Source organism: Rhipicephalus microplus, chromosome 6, assembly GCF_043290135.1.
Source record: "Rhipicephalus microplus isolate Deutch F79 chromosome 6, USDA_Rmic, whole genome shotgun sequence".
NCBI lineage: Eukaryota > Metazoa > Arthropoda > Arachnida > Ixodida > Ixodidae > Rhipicephalus > Rhipicephalus microplus.
In genome coordinates this window covers 103,037,449-103,053,636 of record NC_134705.1, presented here as the reverse complement: position 1 = coordinate 103,053,636, position 16,188 = coordinate 103,037,449, and the positions used below count along the sequence as shown (strand labels likewise).

The following is a 16,188-nucleotide window of genomic DNA, read 5'->3' as shown; positions in this document are numbered from 1 at the left end:
AACATTCATCAGTACAGTTTTTATTGTTGCATAAGCCGACTTACGAAAGTGCTCTTTAATAACCTTTAAAGTGCATTTTTCAATTTCTATTTTGCTACTCAGCAGATTGTGGAGTAAGTGAGGCAAGCTATACCATAAAATCTGTCTTTCACACTCAGTTTCTCAAAAGAGAATGGCCCAAGTGTCTTGTATACGCTGAGAACAAAACAAAACACTTCTACTTAGATTTGTTAGATCATGTTGATTTTTTAACAGAAGCTTTGTATTTTCAGGCTAATTTCAACTGAAACAAATTCTGTGTCTGCATGACGTTGAAACGAACAAATGCCTTGTGTGCACACGATATGCAACGTTTGCCATAGAACGAAGAGCCAATTTTCCAACATAAATATTTTATGATTGTTTCTCTGTGTGGAATTTCCTCACATTGAAAGTCAGTAATTATTGTGAGACAAGCTCAGCGTATTAGAGAGCATTAGTTTTTTCAATACAGGAGGAATGTGTCGAAATTGTTCTTATTATTAAACTGTGGAACTTTTGGCTATGCAACGCGAGAGCTCTGTGCAGACACGCAGTTTTATTCGATTTTGTACCTGAGAGCGCCTCAGTGTTCAAAAAATAAACTTGGGGAGCCTTGACCAATATTTCTTACAATATGGTAAGTAAATTGTACATGACCTGGTCGCGTAGAGGTTCGCTATATCCCGTACAGCTGCGTTTTTTAGCTTTTCATTTATTATAAGATAATATTCTAGTCTCTCATATACTTCGGTAGAGTACAGGTGTCAGGCGCCCTTTCCTTCAATACCGCCGTCACCATTGCCATTGCCATCTACGGTGCTTGCATACCTGAGAGGCATTGAGGTGACTGAAAAACATATAATAAATAAAATTAGAGTAAATCATCACAATATATTCGGATATGAGCTTGATGCACTCTGCGTCGCCTTCGAGTGTAGTTGCTTCAACCTTACTTGCAAAAAGACTCTATACAAGCAACATTTGGTGTAAGTGTTCGCATAAGCCTATGTATTTTAGGGTTGTGTACGAGCAGAATCACAAGAAATCTTAAAATACCGAGCACTCATCATGCCACGTGACGGCGCAATGAGTGTGTTCTTCAGTGTTTTTCACCTACTCAATAAGCTGACCAAAATTTCCTTACGTGATCTTCCATGCGCAGCATCAACAAAGTCCACACAATATTTAACAGATGGTTGGCGGGCCCCGCGCTTATTTGTAGAAAGAAGAACCTTAGCGCATCGGGAACTCTCGTATACCACAAGCTTCTTGATTTATGGCGAATGCGAGACCTTGAAGAAAGCCTAAATTTCAAAGACAGCTCCCCTAGCTGAAACATGCAGCTGTATTGAAAATTTGCAAGAGAGTATGTCACGTGCATAGGTTTAACTTTTCAAAGTTTTTTCTTTGCGTACTTCAAAGCAGGAATTTCGCTCTGTGTTTCTGTTGGTCAGTGTGTCGCACGTCTCAACGTGCACTACTGCACGACTCGGCAAAAGTTTCAGTACCGCCGAAACACCCAACCAGCCTGATATGCCTGCTGCATTAGTACTTGTGAAGATCGTCTATAAAAAGCAAGTATCAAGCATATCTGAGGTAAACACACGGACTTGAGTAGTAGGCGTGTGTTATTTACATCTCGAATGCAGATATACATAGTTATGAAAACAGCTGTGTTTATTACGCTTCACTAACAATGCGACGCTATAAATAAAAAGAGGTTGTATCCTAAGCTTTACTAAAGTGACATGGTTGTGCAACCTACCGGAGGCCTGAATTCTAGAAAACTTCCAATTCTAGAAATAATTGCCAGATTGAGTCCATATCTAACGGAACGCCTCCTCACCAATCTTCTCACACACAACGTAAAATGAAATTGCTATTATCTCTCTCCAGAAAGAAGACTGTCTTCTTTTGGTGACTTGTGCCACCGTAGCACGCAGATATGAGTGCAATTCTTTATGTTTTTTGAAACATTCCTGAAGAGGTCTGTTTATTATATTTACTGCAAGGCATAGTGTCATGTTCATTGGTCGTTGCTTTATTGTTGTTTATGATCGAAATAACACGCAATCTACGAACACAATAAATATTGTACTGTTAATTTAGAATAGGTCAATTCTAAGTTTGAATAGGTCAACAGCCATCTCAGAGCCTTAGGGGAGACCGAAGCTGAATATGATATAGCGTGGCAAATGCGTCAAGCAGAAAAAAATGTATTGTATCTGCATGTTAGTCTGCAAATGTCGTTGAAACATGGTGGTCTTGCGTCTGGAGAGAGTGAACGAAACGTTCATTTGATGTTTTGTGCAATAAAATCGGTGAATGGTATTCTGGAGGCGCTGCGTTAGAGTGCCTCGAGCGTGCAGCGGAGGCGAACGAGTGGATCAAATCACGTCACACGATAGACATGAGCGCTATCTGGCAGTTATTTGGAAAACGAAGCGCGAGGCTGTGAGACAGGAAAGCGCGCCCGTCTCAGAGGTCATAATGTGTGTTGCGCAAGGTGACGGGTAGGTTAGACTACAGTGTCCTCTTAGCAAGGCGTTGGAAACTCTTGTCTTTTCGTGCAAGCGTTGCATGGTCAGTGCAGTGGGATAAATGCTACAGTGCTTAAAATTACCTATAAATGTCTTTTCTAGTAAAAGACGCACACACAGATTGTATAGGTGTTCTTATGGTGCCTCAGATATGTGCAATAGTTGCTTTTTACTGACAATCACGCAAGCATGAAAGGGGGAGCTTGAGCAACGCTGGTGTGTCCTGCGGATGGGATCTGCCGTTAGGAGTATCGCCTTGTGCTGGTTAGAGTACCCGGTACCGTTAGGGGGGACAAACAGACAAATTACATCCAGACAACAGACCAACATTTTCGCGTCGAAGGTCCCCAAGAAACACTGTCGTCTTTAAACTACAATGCATTTACTGCATAGCGCCGGAAAGATATTGTTTTACTGCGGAAGCTGTTATGAGATCGCAATCAGGGTTACGCGCTGTTTTCCGACACCTACGCTGCATTTGCCGCCCCACCGCAGTGGTTTAATGGTTAAGGTACTCGGCTGCTGACCCGCAGGTTGCGGGATTGAATCCTGGTGGCGGCGGCTGCTTTCCGTTGGAGACTAGCGTGCTCAGATGTTGTAGGCCCGCGTGCTCAGATATTGGTGCACGTTAAATCATATCGTGGTTTTGGGTCCTTAATCCTCGCATATCAATAAATCAATTCGTGGCAGCGGCCGGTATCCATAACCACATCGTGCGAAATTAGAAGAAAGATCTACCGTCAAAGACACAGTGGCGCTCGCATACCGGCTCTGCTGGGTGCCAGCCTAGCATTCTACCACTGAGCACGCCGGTGCTTGTGACTTGATCGAAAGCATCGCACTAAAGACACAGTGAGGCTCGAACCCGGGTCCACTGGGAGCCAGCCTTGTATTCTTTCACTGAGCCGAACTCTTACTTGTTACTTGTTGGCCAAATTGGTTTAGGCAGACTTGATGTTGGGACAGCCATCACGTAAATACAACTTACAATGCGATTTAAAACAGCGAAAGAACAAACAGTCATCGCACAATGCGAAAAATGTAATAAGGATGCCGTCCGATGATCCAACCTATAGCAAAACCTTGTTATTGTTTACCTCCTAACTGTGGCGCATACCCACTTCAGCCATAAATCCTCATCATCGAACGATTGGCCCAAAATTTTTTGCAAGTGTTGAACGGATACCACGTTTCTCTGAACAATGACAAAAAAGAGCATAGCAAATGCCGCCCTGCAACCCAAAAGTTTATTAATAATGCCCAATTGGATATCAAGCTAGCGTGCTTGCAGTAGTTACTGAACGAGAGTTTTAAAAAGGCTATGAAAGGGCGCTCTTGTACCTTTGCTGTGGCTTTGCTGTGCCTTCCGCGCAGGCCTGGCGTTTTGTGTGTGTGTGTGTGTGTGTGTGTGTGTGTGTGTGTGTGTGTGTGTGTGTGTGTGTGTAATGCCTAATGTTGGCACTAGCAGCTGTCCAGCTGTCGAAAAATTAGCAAGAGTTACATTACAGAAAAGCTGTTCAGTAGAGGGCTTTTACTCGACCACAAATTGTTCGCTTTGAGTGAAAAAATTGCCAATAGTTGTAGAATAAAAGCATTTAGTGAGCGGCCATTTCCTGCAAGGGCTACTTGTCATTCTCAAAGTTACCCCTTCAGATGCCACCCTTTTGAATTCACGTTACGAAGTACTCGTACAACGAATGCAACCCCCAGGACTAGCCATGTAATAGTGACATGAGTCATCTTTGAAAGACAAAATTGGAAGCTACTGTTAATAAGCGCCCACACCGTTGCTTTGACCACTGCTTACAGGTAGGGGTGTTAGAACTTGTGTCGCCATAATTTTATCTGTGATCATTGTGAGCTGAATCAGGCTGAATTTCAAGACAACCACACAAACTTATGTGATGTAAAAATAGGTAAATGTAAAGATATGTTTAGTAAGCTGAGACTTACGAAAGTTAAATGAAAATGGTGACAGTGTTTTTATGTCACCCTATTGCCAAGAAAATTTACTCATCCAGGCGCACTATTGTAGGCTGATTTTCATAGTTACGCGCAGTTTCTGTATTTAGGACGGCTCTATGACTCCATGAAGAGGCTTCGGATTTGATGATTATGACGCAACCCAGTGGCGGTTCCTGACTAGAGGAATCTGACATTACGACCAGCGGTGCTTCTGATTGGATGTTGGTGACGTAAAGGTCTACCTGGTGCCCATAAAAATACTAAGCGACGCGTTGCCAGCAGGTTACCTATGTGTCAGAGAGCAGCCGACATATGCGTCAGAAAGAAGACATCCCAGCTCTTCAAGTCCCCAGGCTGTCAACCCCATTGCCGAATTCGTAACGCCTCTGTTTCGATGCTGTACATAAACCTGACCTTAACTCACAGTCGTCTTGTCCGCTCCTCTTTGAGTTCTGCGCAGAAGCAGTCGCGAGATAAATACCATACGCTACCAAACGGCTAGTGACCTTGCCGACGAGTTTCGGAGCAGTGGCGCCTTCAAGTTCGTGTTGGCGTCGCACCTCGTAACGGGGTATGGCAGCTGCAGAATGAGCCGGTGTCAGCGACATAGATGTGGTGATTTACTGATGTTTTCACCTCAGTTGGCCAGACTACTCTAGCAGACGTTATAGTAGTTTATAAAACGGCTGTGTGAAGCATTCGAGTGAGCTTAGATCGTTACAAGCCAAGTCGGAGCGCTTGCTTTAAAACCAAAGTTATTGCAGAGGGTGTCAACACGGCAGTGTTGAGTATTACTTAAACGTCTTGCCAGTCGACTCATAGCAGGTGCGGCAAGTTGATGTTTAAAGGAAGCAGACAGCAAGAGGCTTGTGTGAATTCTGGAGACTCTTTAGGGGAAGGATCTCATCGAAGTTTGTGATGAACTTGGCCTTATTTTAGGTCGTCCGAAACAAAGCAAGCAATCTTTGAGGCCATAAGGGATACAGGAGTGACGACGGGCGAAGTCGATGAGGCCTGGGCGAATATTAAAGCACGCCGCGAGGAGGCAGGAAACGAGCAGTTCGTGAACGCGAAGAAGCTGAAAGGCGAGGACGCCATGAGGAGGCTGCGAGACAGGAGCGCCTCGAGTTGAATCGAATAGAATTGGGGAATCCTACACTGTTCGCGGGTGCCTAGCGTAGCTTCTTCAACAGTTCAGGTCAGCAGCATCGAAGTCGGCACTAACTACTACCATTCGTAATCGGTGAGACTTGGCAAAGTATCTCGTCCAGTATGAACACGTCTGTGAGCGAAATGCCTAGGAGCAGTCTGTTTGGGCGCGGAACCTTTCAGATCTTCTTCCCGGCCAAGTGTCCGACGTGATAACGTGCTTGTCGAGGGAAGCGTTTGCGAGTTATGACAAAGTTAAGGATGTGCTTTTGAGACTGTGTAAGTGGTAACCCAAGGCTTTCCGGCAAAGGTTCCGGTATGCTAAAAATGGAAATAAGTCACACGTTCACTTCGCGTTTCGTCTTAAAGCCGAATTCACTGAATGGCTCAAAGGCAAAGGTGTTCATGAAAATCGCGATAAAGTTGTAGAATGCATTGCATGGGAGCAATTCTACCACTGCATCGAAGAGCATGTCAAGCTTTGGCTGCAGGACAAACTTGGTCAAGTACAAATAGACAAGGCAGCAGAGTTAGCTGAGGAGTAATATACTCGCCGAAACTTCCATAGCAGGGCAGTGCGAATTGAAAAGAATTAAAAGAAAGAGGGATTTTCAGAGAAGCCTGATTGACGGAAAGGCACTCCGCACCGTAATTTCAGGAAGGAGCCGTCTCTTACGAAGGACACTGTAGGGAGTGGCAAACGGAAGCGGAGAATTAGAGTGAGGTTCCTATACAACGCACTGATATCCCACGGGCGTTTGGAATCACGGAAGCCGCTAATCTGCTACAACTGCAAAAAAGAAGGGCACATCACGTTAAACTGTAAGCAAAAGTTTTCTTTCGCAACAATCCGAGAATCGGGAAAGAACATATGGTTGTTAGAGCCGTACCTCCAAGAAATTAGTGTGAATGGGAAAGCGTGTCGAGCACTTCGAGACTATGTGGCAACCTTGTACGTAGTCCATCCTTCGTTGGTGTCTCCAGAAGACTCAACAAGAGAATGCGTGTGGAACAGGCAAGTCGCCGAGCAGCAGAGTGCTTACTTACCAATCGCTACGGTTGTCAATGAAGGCCCGTTCGGTAAGGTTCGCACCGAAGCGGCTATGTCTGCATCGCTTCCCGATCGTTTTCCTTATCTTTTTTTTTTCAATAACTCCGAGCAGCTCCTCAAGAAGCAGGGCAAATCATTCTTCTTCCACTTAGCGTAAATGGCCCTCACGCGATCACTAGCGCGGCAGCTTTTGCAAAAACTTGATCCCATTCAGTGTAGTGAAACACCACCTGCTAAAGAGGCTGATCTATGTGACCTTGGCGGCGAGGCGATGATGCCTCCAACATGTTATTCTCCAGATGAGTCACTCGAGCTGCCCTTCGCAGGTATCAACGCAGGTATCAGGCACTCCTTCTTTCACTGGCGCCGTCACCATTGCCATTGCTTTCTACCGTGCTTGCTACCTGAGAGGCATCAGATTGACTGATAAACAGGTATAATAAATAAAAGTGGAGAAAATACCTACAATTTTTTAGAGATAGGAGCCCGACACCGTGTGCGTTGGCGTCGAGTTATATACGTCTTATATATGCTGGTGCTTCAAACTTACCTGCAAAAATACTCTATGCAGGCATCATATGGGGTAAGGATTTGCATTAACCTATATAATTTAGGGTGTTATAGGAGCAAAATAACAAGAAAGATTAAAATACTCAGCAGTGATCATGCCGTGTAATGGCGCGACGTGTGTCCTTCAGTGTTTTTCACCCTGCTCAATAAGGCTGACCCATCATTCTTCCCATGATCAGCTCCATGCAGCATCAACAAAGTCCACAATATATTTTTCAGATGTGTGGCGCATCCCGCACTTATACTTGAAAGAACATTGGCAAGTTGGGTGCTGTCGTACACCACAAGCATCTTCATTTATGGCGTATGCGATACCTTGAAGAAAGCCTAAATTTCAAAGCCAGCCGTCGTTGCCGTAACTTGAAGCTGCACTCAGAATTTTCATGAGAATATGTCACGTGCGTCGGTGTGATTTATAAAGACCTTTCTTTGCGTACTTCAAAGGCGGAATTTCGGTCTGTGCTTCTGTAGGTCAGTGTATCGCACGACCCGGCAAAATTTCAGCACTGCCGCAGCACCCAACCATCCTGATATGCTTGCTGCGTTCGTACTTGTTAAGGTTGTCAATCAAAAAGCAAGTATCACGGATATTTGAGGTAAACTTATATACGCGTGTATCAGCGTGTGTTAAATTATATCTCGAATGCAGATATTCGTAATTCTGAAGACAGCAATGTGTATTACGCTGCACTAAAACAATGCGACGCTATAAACAAAAAGAGGTTGTATCCTAAGCTTTACTAAAGCGTCATGGTTGTGCCACCAACCAGTGGCCTGAATTCTAGAAAACTTTCATTTCTAGATAAAACGAAAAATCAACCTGTTATTCTCTTTCTTTCCAGAAAGAAGACCTTCTTTTTTTGACAACATAGGCCACTGAAGCACGCAGATCTGCGTGCAATTTTTTATATGTTTTCCTTTTGAAACATTCCTAAAGCGGTCTTTGTATATTTGTCAAGTTCTTTGGCCGTTACTTAGTTGTTGTTTATGATCGAAATTACACGCAATTGCCTAACACAATAAATTTTGTCTTTTTAATTTCGCCGTCCTCTGATCTCATGTTGTAAGTACGGTCTCAAATACATGCGACAGAAAAATTATATAGCACCACCAATGAAGACGTTGTTTGGCTGAGGATGAAATACTTGCCCAAGTTGGAATAGGTAGACTGCTGTCTTCGGAACTTATGGCAGACCCAGGCTTAAAATGATATAGCGTGACAAATACGTCAAGCTGAGAAACAAAGCACACTCTACTTCATAGCACCGAAAATATATTATTTTACCACGAAAGCTATCATGAGATCACAACCAAGGTCACGCGCAGTTGTCCGACGCCTCCGCAGCAGCCTCCACCCCACCGTAATGGTATAGGCGTTAAGGTACTCGGCTGCTAACCTGCAGTTCACGGGATCAAAGCCCGGCTGCGGCGGCTGCATTTCCGATGGAGGCGGAAATGCTGTAGGCCCGTGACTTGAATTTGGGTGTACGTGAAGTCGTATGGTGGTTTTAGGGCGTGAATCCCCACATATCAATCAATCAATCAATCAATCCGCTGCAGCCACCCTATTCGTAACCACATCGCACGAAATTAGAAGAAAGACCTACCGCCAAAGACACAGAAGGCCTCGAAACCCGAGTCTGCTGAGTGCTAGCCCAGAATTCTACCACGGAGCTACACCGGTGCTTGTTACTTGTTGAAAACATCGCACCAAGAACATTGTGAGGCTCGAAGCCGGTTCCGCTGGGTGCAAGCCCAGTATTTCACCACTGCACTGAACTGGTACTTGCTACCTCTCGCCAATATGCCCTAGGCAGGCTTGATGTCTGGACAGCAATCACGTTATTAAGACCTATTTAGCGTTTTAAAACAGCGAAAAAACAACCAGTTATAGCACAATGCGAAAAATGTAACGAGGGGACCATCCAATGCTCTAACCCGTTACAAAAGCTTGTTCCTGATTACCTAATAACTGTGGCACATACCAACTTCAGCCATATATCCTCATCATCATCAGCCGCTGCATGAACAATTGGCACAAATTTCTTTGCTAGTTTTTTTAGGATACCACGTTTCTCAGAAGAATGACAAAAATGCTATAGCAAATGCCGTCCTACAACCCAAAGGTTTATTAATAATGCCCATGTGGATATCAAGCTAGCCGCTTGCAGTAGTTAACGAACGAGTGTTTTAAAAAGGCTATGAAAGGGCGTTCTTGTAGCTTTTGCTGTGACTGTGCTCTGCCTTCCGCAAAGACCTGGCGTTTTTTTTGTGTGTGTAATGCCTAATGTTGGCACTAGCAACTGCCCAGCTGCTGAAAATGTAGCAACAGTTACGTTGCACAAAAGTTGTTCAGTAGGGGGCTTTTACTCGACCACAGGTTCTTTGTGTTGAGTGAAAAATTGCCAACAGTTGTACGCTGAAAGTGTTTAGTAAGCGGCCATTTTCCGTAAGGGCTACTTGTCGTCCTCAATATAACTTCTCTAAATGCCACCTTCTTGGATTCACGCGAGGATGCACTCAGACAACGAACTCCGCCCTCAGAGCTAGGCATGTAATAGTGGCGCGAGTCATATTTGTAAGCCGCGCTTGGAAGCGGCTGTTATTACACGCCCCTTTCGTCACTTAGACCACAGCTTACAGGTAGTGGTGTTATAAATTTTGCCGCCATAATTTTACACTGTGACTGATGTGAGGTGTTTCAGGCTGAATTTCAAGACAACCACAAAAATTTATGAGACGTAAAGTGAGGTAATTTTCAGGACATGTTTAGTAAGGTGAGACTTATGAGAGTAAAATGAGAATGGTGACGATGTTTTGATGTCATCATGGTGTCATAAAAGTTTACCTATCTAGGCACACTATTGAAGACTGATGATCACAGTTACGCACAGTTTTCATTATCTCGACGCTTCCATGATTTCACAAAGGGGTTCAATGACATTGCGGATGAGGTGCTTGGTGAGGATGAGGTGCTGAACTTGACTCACTACGCATTTGTTAAGAGAGCGCCATTTCCGTGTGCTACAGTGGCGCGGTAATTCCACAGTTATCCAGAATGGTTCGCATAGTTGTCGTAATACAATGTCGCCTCCGTATCGACCAGTTGAGCCTCTACAAGCTCTTCTATGCATTGTGAAGTTGGCAACAGGACAATGCGCTTACTTCCAAATTAATGTTCATAAACGGAAGCTCAGGCAGTCATCCTACCATCATGTTTAAATTTGAGTAAAGCGCACTGAAAAACAATGTCAAGGAGTTGTAGACAGGAGGGTGCTAAACCACAATTTTTGAACAGCCACGGCACATTCATGTTGATAAGTTTGCGTATATATATATATATATATATATATATATATATATATATATATATATATATATATATATATATATATATATATATATATACACACATGTATATAGATTGGTACGTCTACGAGAGGGGTTTATTCAGAGCCGACGTAAAGGTCGAATCGACGGTATACAGCAGTGAACGCGCAGCAGCGAGCTCTTGCAACCAACCGAACGACCTCTTCTGCCACCACCATGTTCCCCACTACACAGGTGCACACACCTAATTTACACATGTAGTAACATATCTCTCCGCGAAGACGAAGCCCACTGGGCGAGTCAAACAGTCTCTCGAGGAATAAAGCGCTTCAAACGTGCAACAGAGACAAGTTCGGTTTTTGCAGACCGTCGGCCGTTTGAATGGAGATGCGCTATGCGGTAAACTAAATCACTGATACGGTCTACAACAAGATAAGGCCCCGCGTATTGCGCTAGCAGTTTCTCGCTCAAGCCGCGTTTTCTAGTTGGTGTCCACAGCAACACTTGGTCGCCACAATTGTACGTCACGTGTCGGCGTCGGCGATCAAAATGTGCCATCGAGCGGTCCTGCGAAGCAAGAGCACGCAAATAAGCAAGGCGTCTAGCTTCTTCGGCCCGACAGATGATCTCGGATATGCAGGGATTATGGTGGTCCGAACACGGAAAGGTGGTATTCAGGGTATGACGAGGAGGTCGGGCATATAGAAGAAAGGATTGTAGCCGGTAGTTTCATGCTGAACGGTGTTAAATGCATATATGATAAAGGGTAGAATACTGTCCCAGTCCTTGTGATCTGATGCAAGATACATAGACTGCATGTTTGAGAGAGTTCTGTTCGTTCGTTCAGTTAGCCCGTTCGTTTGGGGATGATATGGCGTAGAGTGCCGAAACCTTGAAGCGCAGACACGAAGCATCTCTTCAGTCACGTCTGCTGTGAATTGTCGGCCACGGTCACTGATTACAATTTTGGGAAGTCAATGTCGTAGAATTACAAAACGTAGCATAAAGGAAGACACATCGGCTGCAGTTGCCGATGGTATGGCAGCTGTCTCGCAGTACCGTGTTAAATGGTCAGTGCAAACGACTATCTAGCAATTTCCATCAGAAGACCGGGGAAAGGGTCCAAGGAGTTCAATCCCGACATGCTCGACTCGAGTTCTAAAGGGGGGCACCGGATATAATTGCCCTAAAGGAGCACTTGTTGGGCGCTTATGACGTTGGCACTTGTTACAGCTAGACACGTATTGTTCCGTCGTCTGGCGCATTTTGGGCCAGTAGAATCTTTATTGAAGACGGCAAAGAGTTTTCGCTGGGCCTAGATGAGCGGATGTTGGGTATTCGTGCATAGCCTGCAAGACATAAACGCGAAGACTCTTCGGAACCACCAGAAGATATCGTGAGCCGGTGTTGGTGTAGTTCTTTTTGTAATTTAGCCTGTCTCGGATGCAGAAGCGCGTAGGCAATGATTTCGGTTTGGTGGCCAGAAGCTGTTGCATGGTGCTGTTCTTGTGTTGCTGATCCTTAAAGGTGTGGTTATCGGGAAATGGTTGGCCGAGTGATGCAATGTAGGTATCGAAGGTGTCCGCGTCACATTCCGTCGTTGGAAGCGGTAGTCGCGAAAGACAATCTGCGTCAGCATGACAACGGCTCCTTTTATAGGAAACCGTGAAGTCATATTCTTGTAGATGAAGTGCCCAGCGCGCCAGCTGACCTGATGGGTCACGCAGATTGACCAACCAGCAGAGAGTATGATGATCTGTCACGACGGTAAAGGACCATCCGTACAGGTAGGACCAGAAGCGCTGCACTGCGAAAACTACTGCAAGGCATTCTTGCTTTGTGACAGTGTAGTTACGCTCGGACTTGCTGAGCGAGCGACTTGCATACGCTACGACGTGTTCTTGATTATCCAATCGTTGAACCAGGACAGCACCTACACCAATACCGCTGGCGTCTGTGTGAATCTCAGTGGGCACCACATGATTGAAGTGTCGAAGAATCGGATGAGACGTCAAAAGAAACTTCAACTCTGAAAAATGAGACTCGCATTCCGGGGTCCAGTCAAACTGCGCACCTTTCTGAAGCAGACACGTGAGCGGATATGCGATATTGGCAAAGCCACGAATGAATCGGCCAAAGTATGAACAAAGCCCCAAAAAGCTGCGCCGTTCTTTCACCGAGTTTGGTTGCTGAAATACTTCCACTGCGGCCGTCTTGGTGATATCCGGTCGCATGCCTTCTTTGTTTACTAAGTGTCCAAGGACGAGTGTTTGGCGCACTCCAAAACGACACTTCTTTGAATTGAGCCCCAAGCGTGCTTTGCTCAGGCAGTCCAGCACGAGGCCAAGGCGTGTGTTGTGCTCACAAAAGGTGCACCCAAAAATTACAACGTCGTCCAAGTAACACATACACACTTCTCACTTCAATCCATGCAGAATGTGGTCCATAAATTGCTCAAAAGTTGCGGGCGCGTTGCAGAGTCTGAACGGCATCACATTGAATTCAAATAGTCCATCTTTTGTAACAACTGCCGTTTTATCCTTGTCTTCGTCGTGCATTGGAATCTGCCAGTAGCCTAACCTCAGATCCACAGATGAAAAGTAACAGGCCGATGATAGACAGTCGATAGCATCATTAATTCGCGGGATTGGGCATACGTCTTTTTTAGTGATGGCGTTGAGATGGTGGTAGTCAACACAAAATCGCCATGTCCCATCCTTCTTCTTCACTAGAATTACGGAGCGGCCCACGGACTACATGAATCTTGAATTACATTTTACTTGAGCATCTCGCAAACCTGTTCATTGATCACTGCACCTTCCGAAGCCGATACACGATATGGTTTCTGTCGGAGAGGTCTGTGAGATGTCGTGTTGATTCGGTGTTTTATACGAGAAGCAGGAACTGACGGTGAATCATGCTAAGTGAAATCAAAAGTACGGGCATGTTTGCGCAGAATACTCGCTAAGTTATTACGTTCCTTGGTGCTGAGTGACTTATCAATCATAGCCACAATGGTGGTGTCTCTGGCGTGCAGATTATCGGAACAGGTCATATCCGGAAAATCATTGCTTTCTGCAAGAATGGCAAGCGAGAATACTTGATGTTCACGATTCTCTGCAAGCTTCACACCCTCCGGCAGCACTGTAGGTTCATCATAGCAGTTGATTACCCATAAACCAGTATGCCCTTGCGCAACCGATAGCGTGCAGTAGGGTATTAAGACTGTCCTCTTTATGCAACTGAGATGCACGGGCTCAACAGTTGCGTCAAATGTTTTCTCGCTTGCAGGTGAACAGACAACAGGGACACATTTTGCAGACCATGGCGGCACAGTTGTGCACACAGACACGCAAAGAGCACTTTCTTGAGAGGCCGATTTTTCCATAAACCAACTGGGATATCGTAATCTACTGTAATTTGTCCTGTGCGGCAATCGACTCATTCGCGACCGACCAGCAAAATGGCCAATACCTTCGTCATGACCCCGCCACCCAGAGGTGGGCAGCACCCGCTCAGCAAGCTCGTCACCGACCCTTCACAGCTGAGCGGTCTCAGCATTGGTTCGGTGAGCGTCCTGTACCAGTCTGCTACAACTGTGGTTCGAAGGACACATTGCCAGGTATTGCAACTACCGGCAGCCACCAAGGTACGACCAATCACCGAGATTTAACCGTTCTGGCGTTACCCCGGCAGCTCCATCACTCTGTTACGTCTACGAGAGGGGTTTATTCAGAGCCGACGTAACGGTCGACTCGACAGTATACAGCAGTGAACGCGCATCAGCGAGCTCTTGCCACCAACTGAACGTCCTCTTCTTCTGCCACCACCATGTTCCCCGCTACACAGGTGCACACACCTGAATTACACTTGTGGTAACATTGTATATATATATATATATATATATATATATATATATATATATATATATATATATATATTCATATATATTCATATATATATATATATATATATATATATATATATTCATATATATATATATATATATATATATATATATATATATATATATATATATATATATATATATCAGTCTACCTTTTTATTTGTGTATCTGAATATCCAGCCAGGCTGAATGGTTTACAACACAGCAGCAGCAAAGACTGATTAGGTGCATGCCTATCAGCTGTGCTGCCTCTTTAGAATTGCACCTCTTGAACAAGCTGGGGTAGTCTGGGGCAAGCCACACAATAATCTGTGGATCAGTTAGGCCATTGTATTTTTCTTTTGAGCATAAGAGTTAAGGCTGTCTCTAATGGCATTGGCAGTACAAGAACTACCTGTAGTGGTAGTTGTAGTAGTAGTTGTAGTAGTAGTAATAGTAATGGAATAAACGACAACAAGAGCAAAAAATCTGCATCATCGGCAGCACAAAAAAAACATGGTACGACCAAATGAATGTTCAACATGCCTCACTGGTCTTCCGCGCCTGGTATCAAGTTGCTTTCCCTGGGCATCATGAAACACTTACCCCACTTGGACCAGCAATAGGACTTGCGGGATTTGGTGGCCGTGCAGACTGAAAATAACAAGGCATGGCAATCTTGATGCTTGTACTAGCAGACATATTCCTCAACAACTTCTTCGCCTCTTAATCTATCGGAAAGTGCTCTTCACTTCCGAAACTGTTTCACAATACTTTTGTTGTTTTTTGCATATTTATTTCCAGACCTAGTTGTCTGCTTTCCGTGTCCAGTTCTGTAATCCTAAGCTGAAATTCATCACCTGAGTTACTCATTAAGGCAATGTCATCAAGGCCTGTACCACGTTTCTGCGTTTATTTTCTTGCACTCACACCACCCGCGACTTATACGCTCAAAGCAACAATCACACCCAATTCGCAAGACAGGAGCGCGCCACTTCTCAATTGACAGGAAACGTCAAAGTGGGAGTGCGACTACTCCGACACTACGGACACTTTAAAGCCAACATTGTGAACTTTGAGGCAGGAAGAAGTTACGGGACAATAGACGCCTTAGACGGACGGTCGTCAGGAGCACTAAGTCGTCCTAATCTCACAAGTTCCGAAGTTCGGTATGGTGGTAGACATACGTATTTCTGCAAGCGGAAGTGGTCTTGCTACCAGTGCCATTGTCAGCCATTGCCTTGTGAGTACGTAGGGGAACATTTGCTTGTAGGCTATAAAAATATCAGAAATAATAATTTCAGTCTCAGTATAAAAGACTGAAATACACAATGAATGGGTCAAGCTAGGAAATAGTCATATTAGCAAGAGCCAACAAAGACGGTACGAGCCAAAGACTGTACGACGAGCTTGTGTTGATCTGCCTTGGCTGGCACTGTGTTTGGATTCGCTCGGCTTTATAAATAAAGCACTTACCCCACTTGGAATAGCAGGAACGGTTGGGTGACTTAATGTAGACGAAGACTGAAAAAAAAGTGTAGCAATACAAACTTCACTGAAATGCACAGACGCTCATAACGCCTGCTTAAGGTGTATTACCAGTAGCAGAAGTGCTAACATCATTATCACTTTAATAACAATAGGATTATCATATTTTGCCAAACACTGCCTATCAA

The 16,188-nt window shown here is 44.7% G+C and overlaps 1 protein-coding gene across 1 annotated transcript in view; it reads right to left on the bottom strand.

Annotated features, from left to right (window-relative positions):
• The window catches only part of LOC142765966 (uncharacterized), a 135,948-nt gene that overhangs the window by 74,772 nt on the left and 44,988 nt on the right, over positions 1-16,188 (bottom strand). Inside the window, exons 7-8 of the mRNA XM_075867774.1 lie at positions 15,989-16,036; positions 15,119-15,166 (exon numbers count right to left, since the gene is read on the bottom strand). Coding sequence (XP_075723889.1) covers positions 15,119-15,166; positions 15,989-16,036 — 96 coding nt within the window. The remainder of the gene's footprint in view (positions 1-15,118; positions 15,167-15,988; positions 16,037-16,188) is intronic.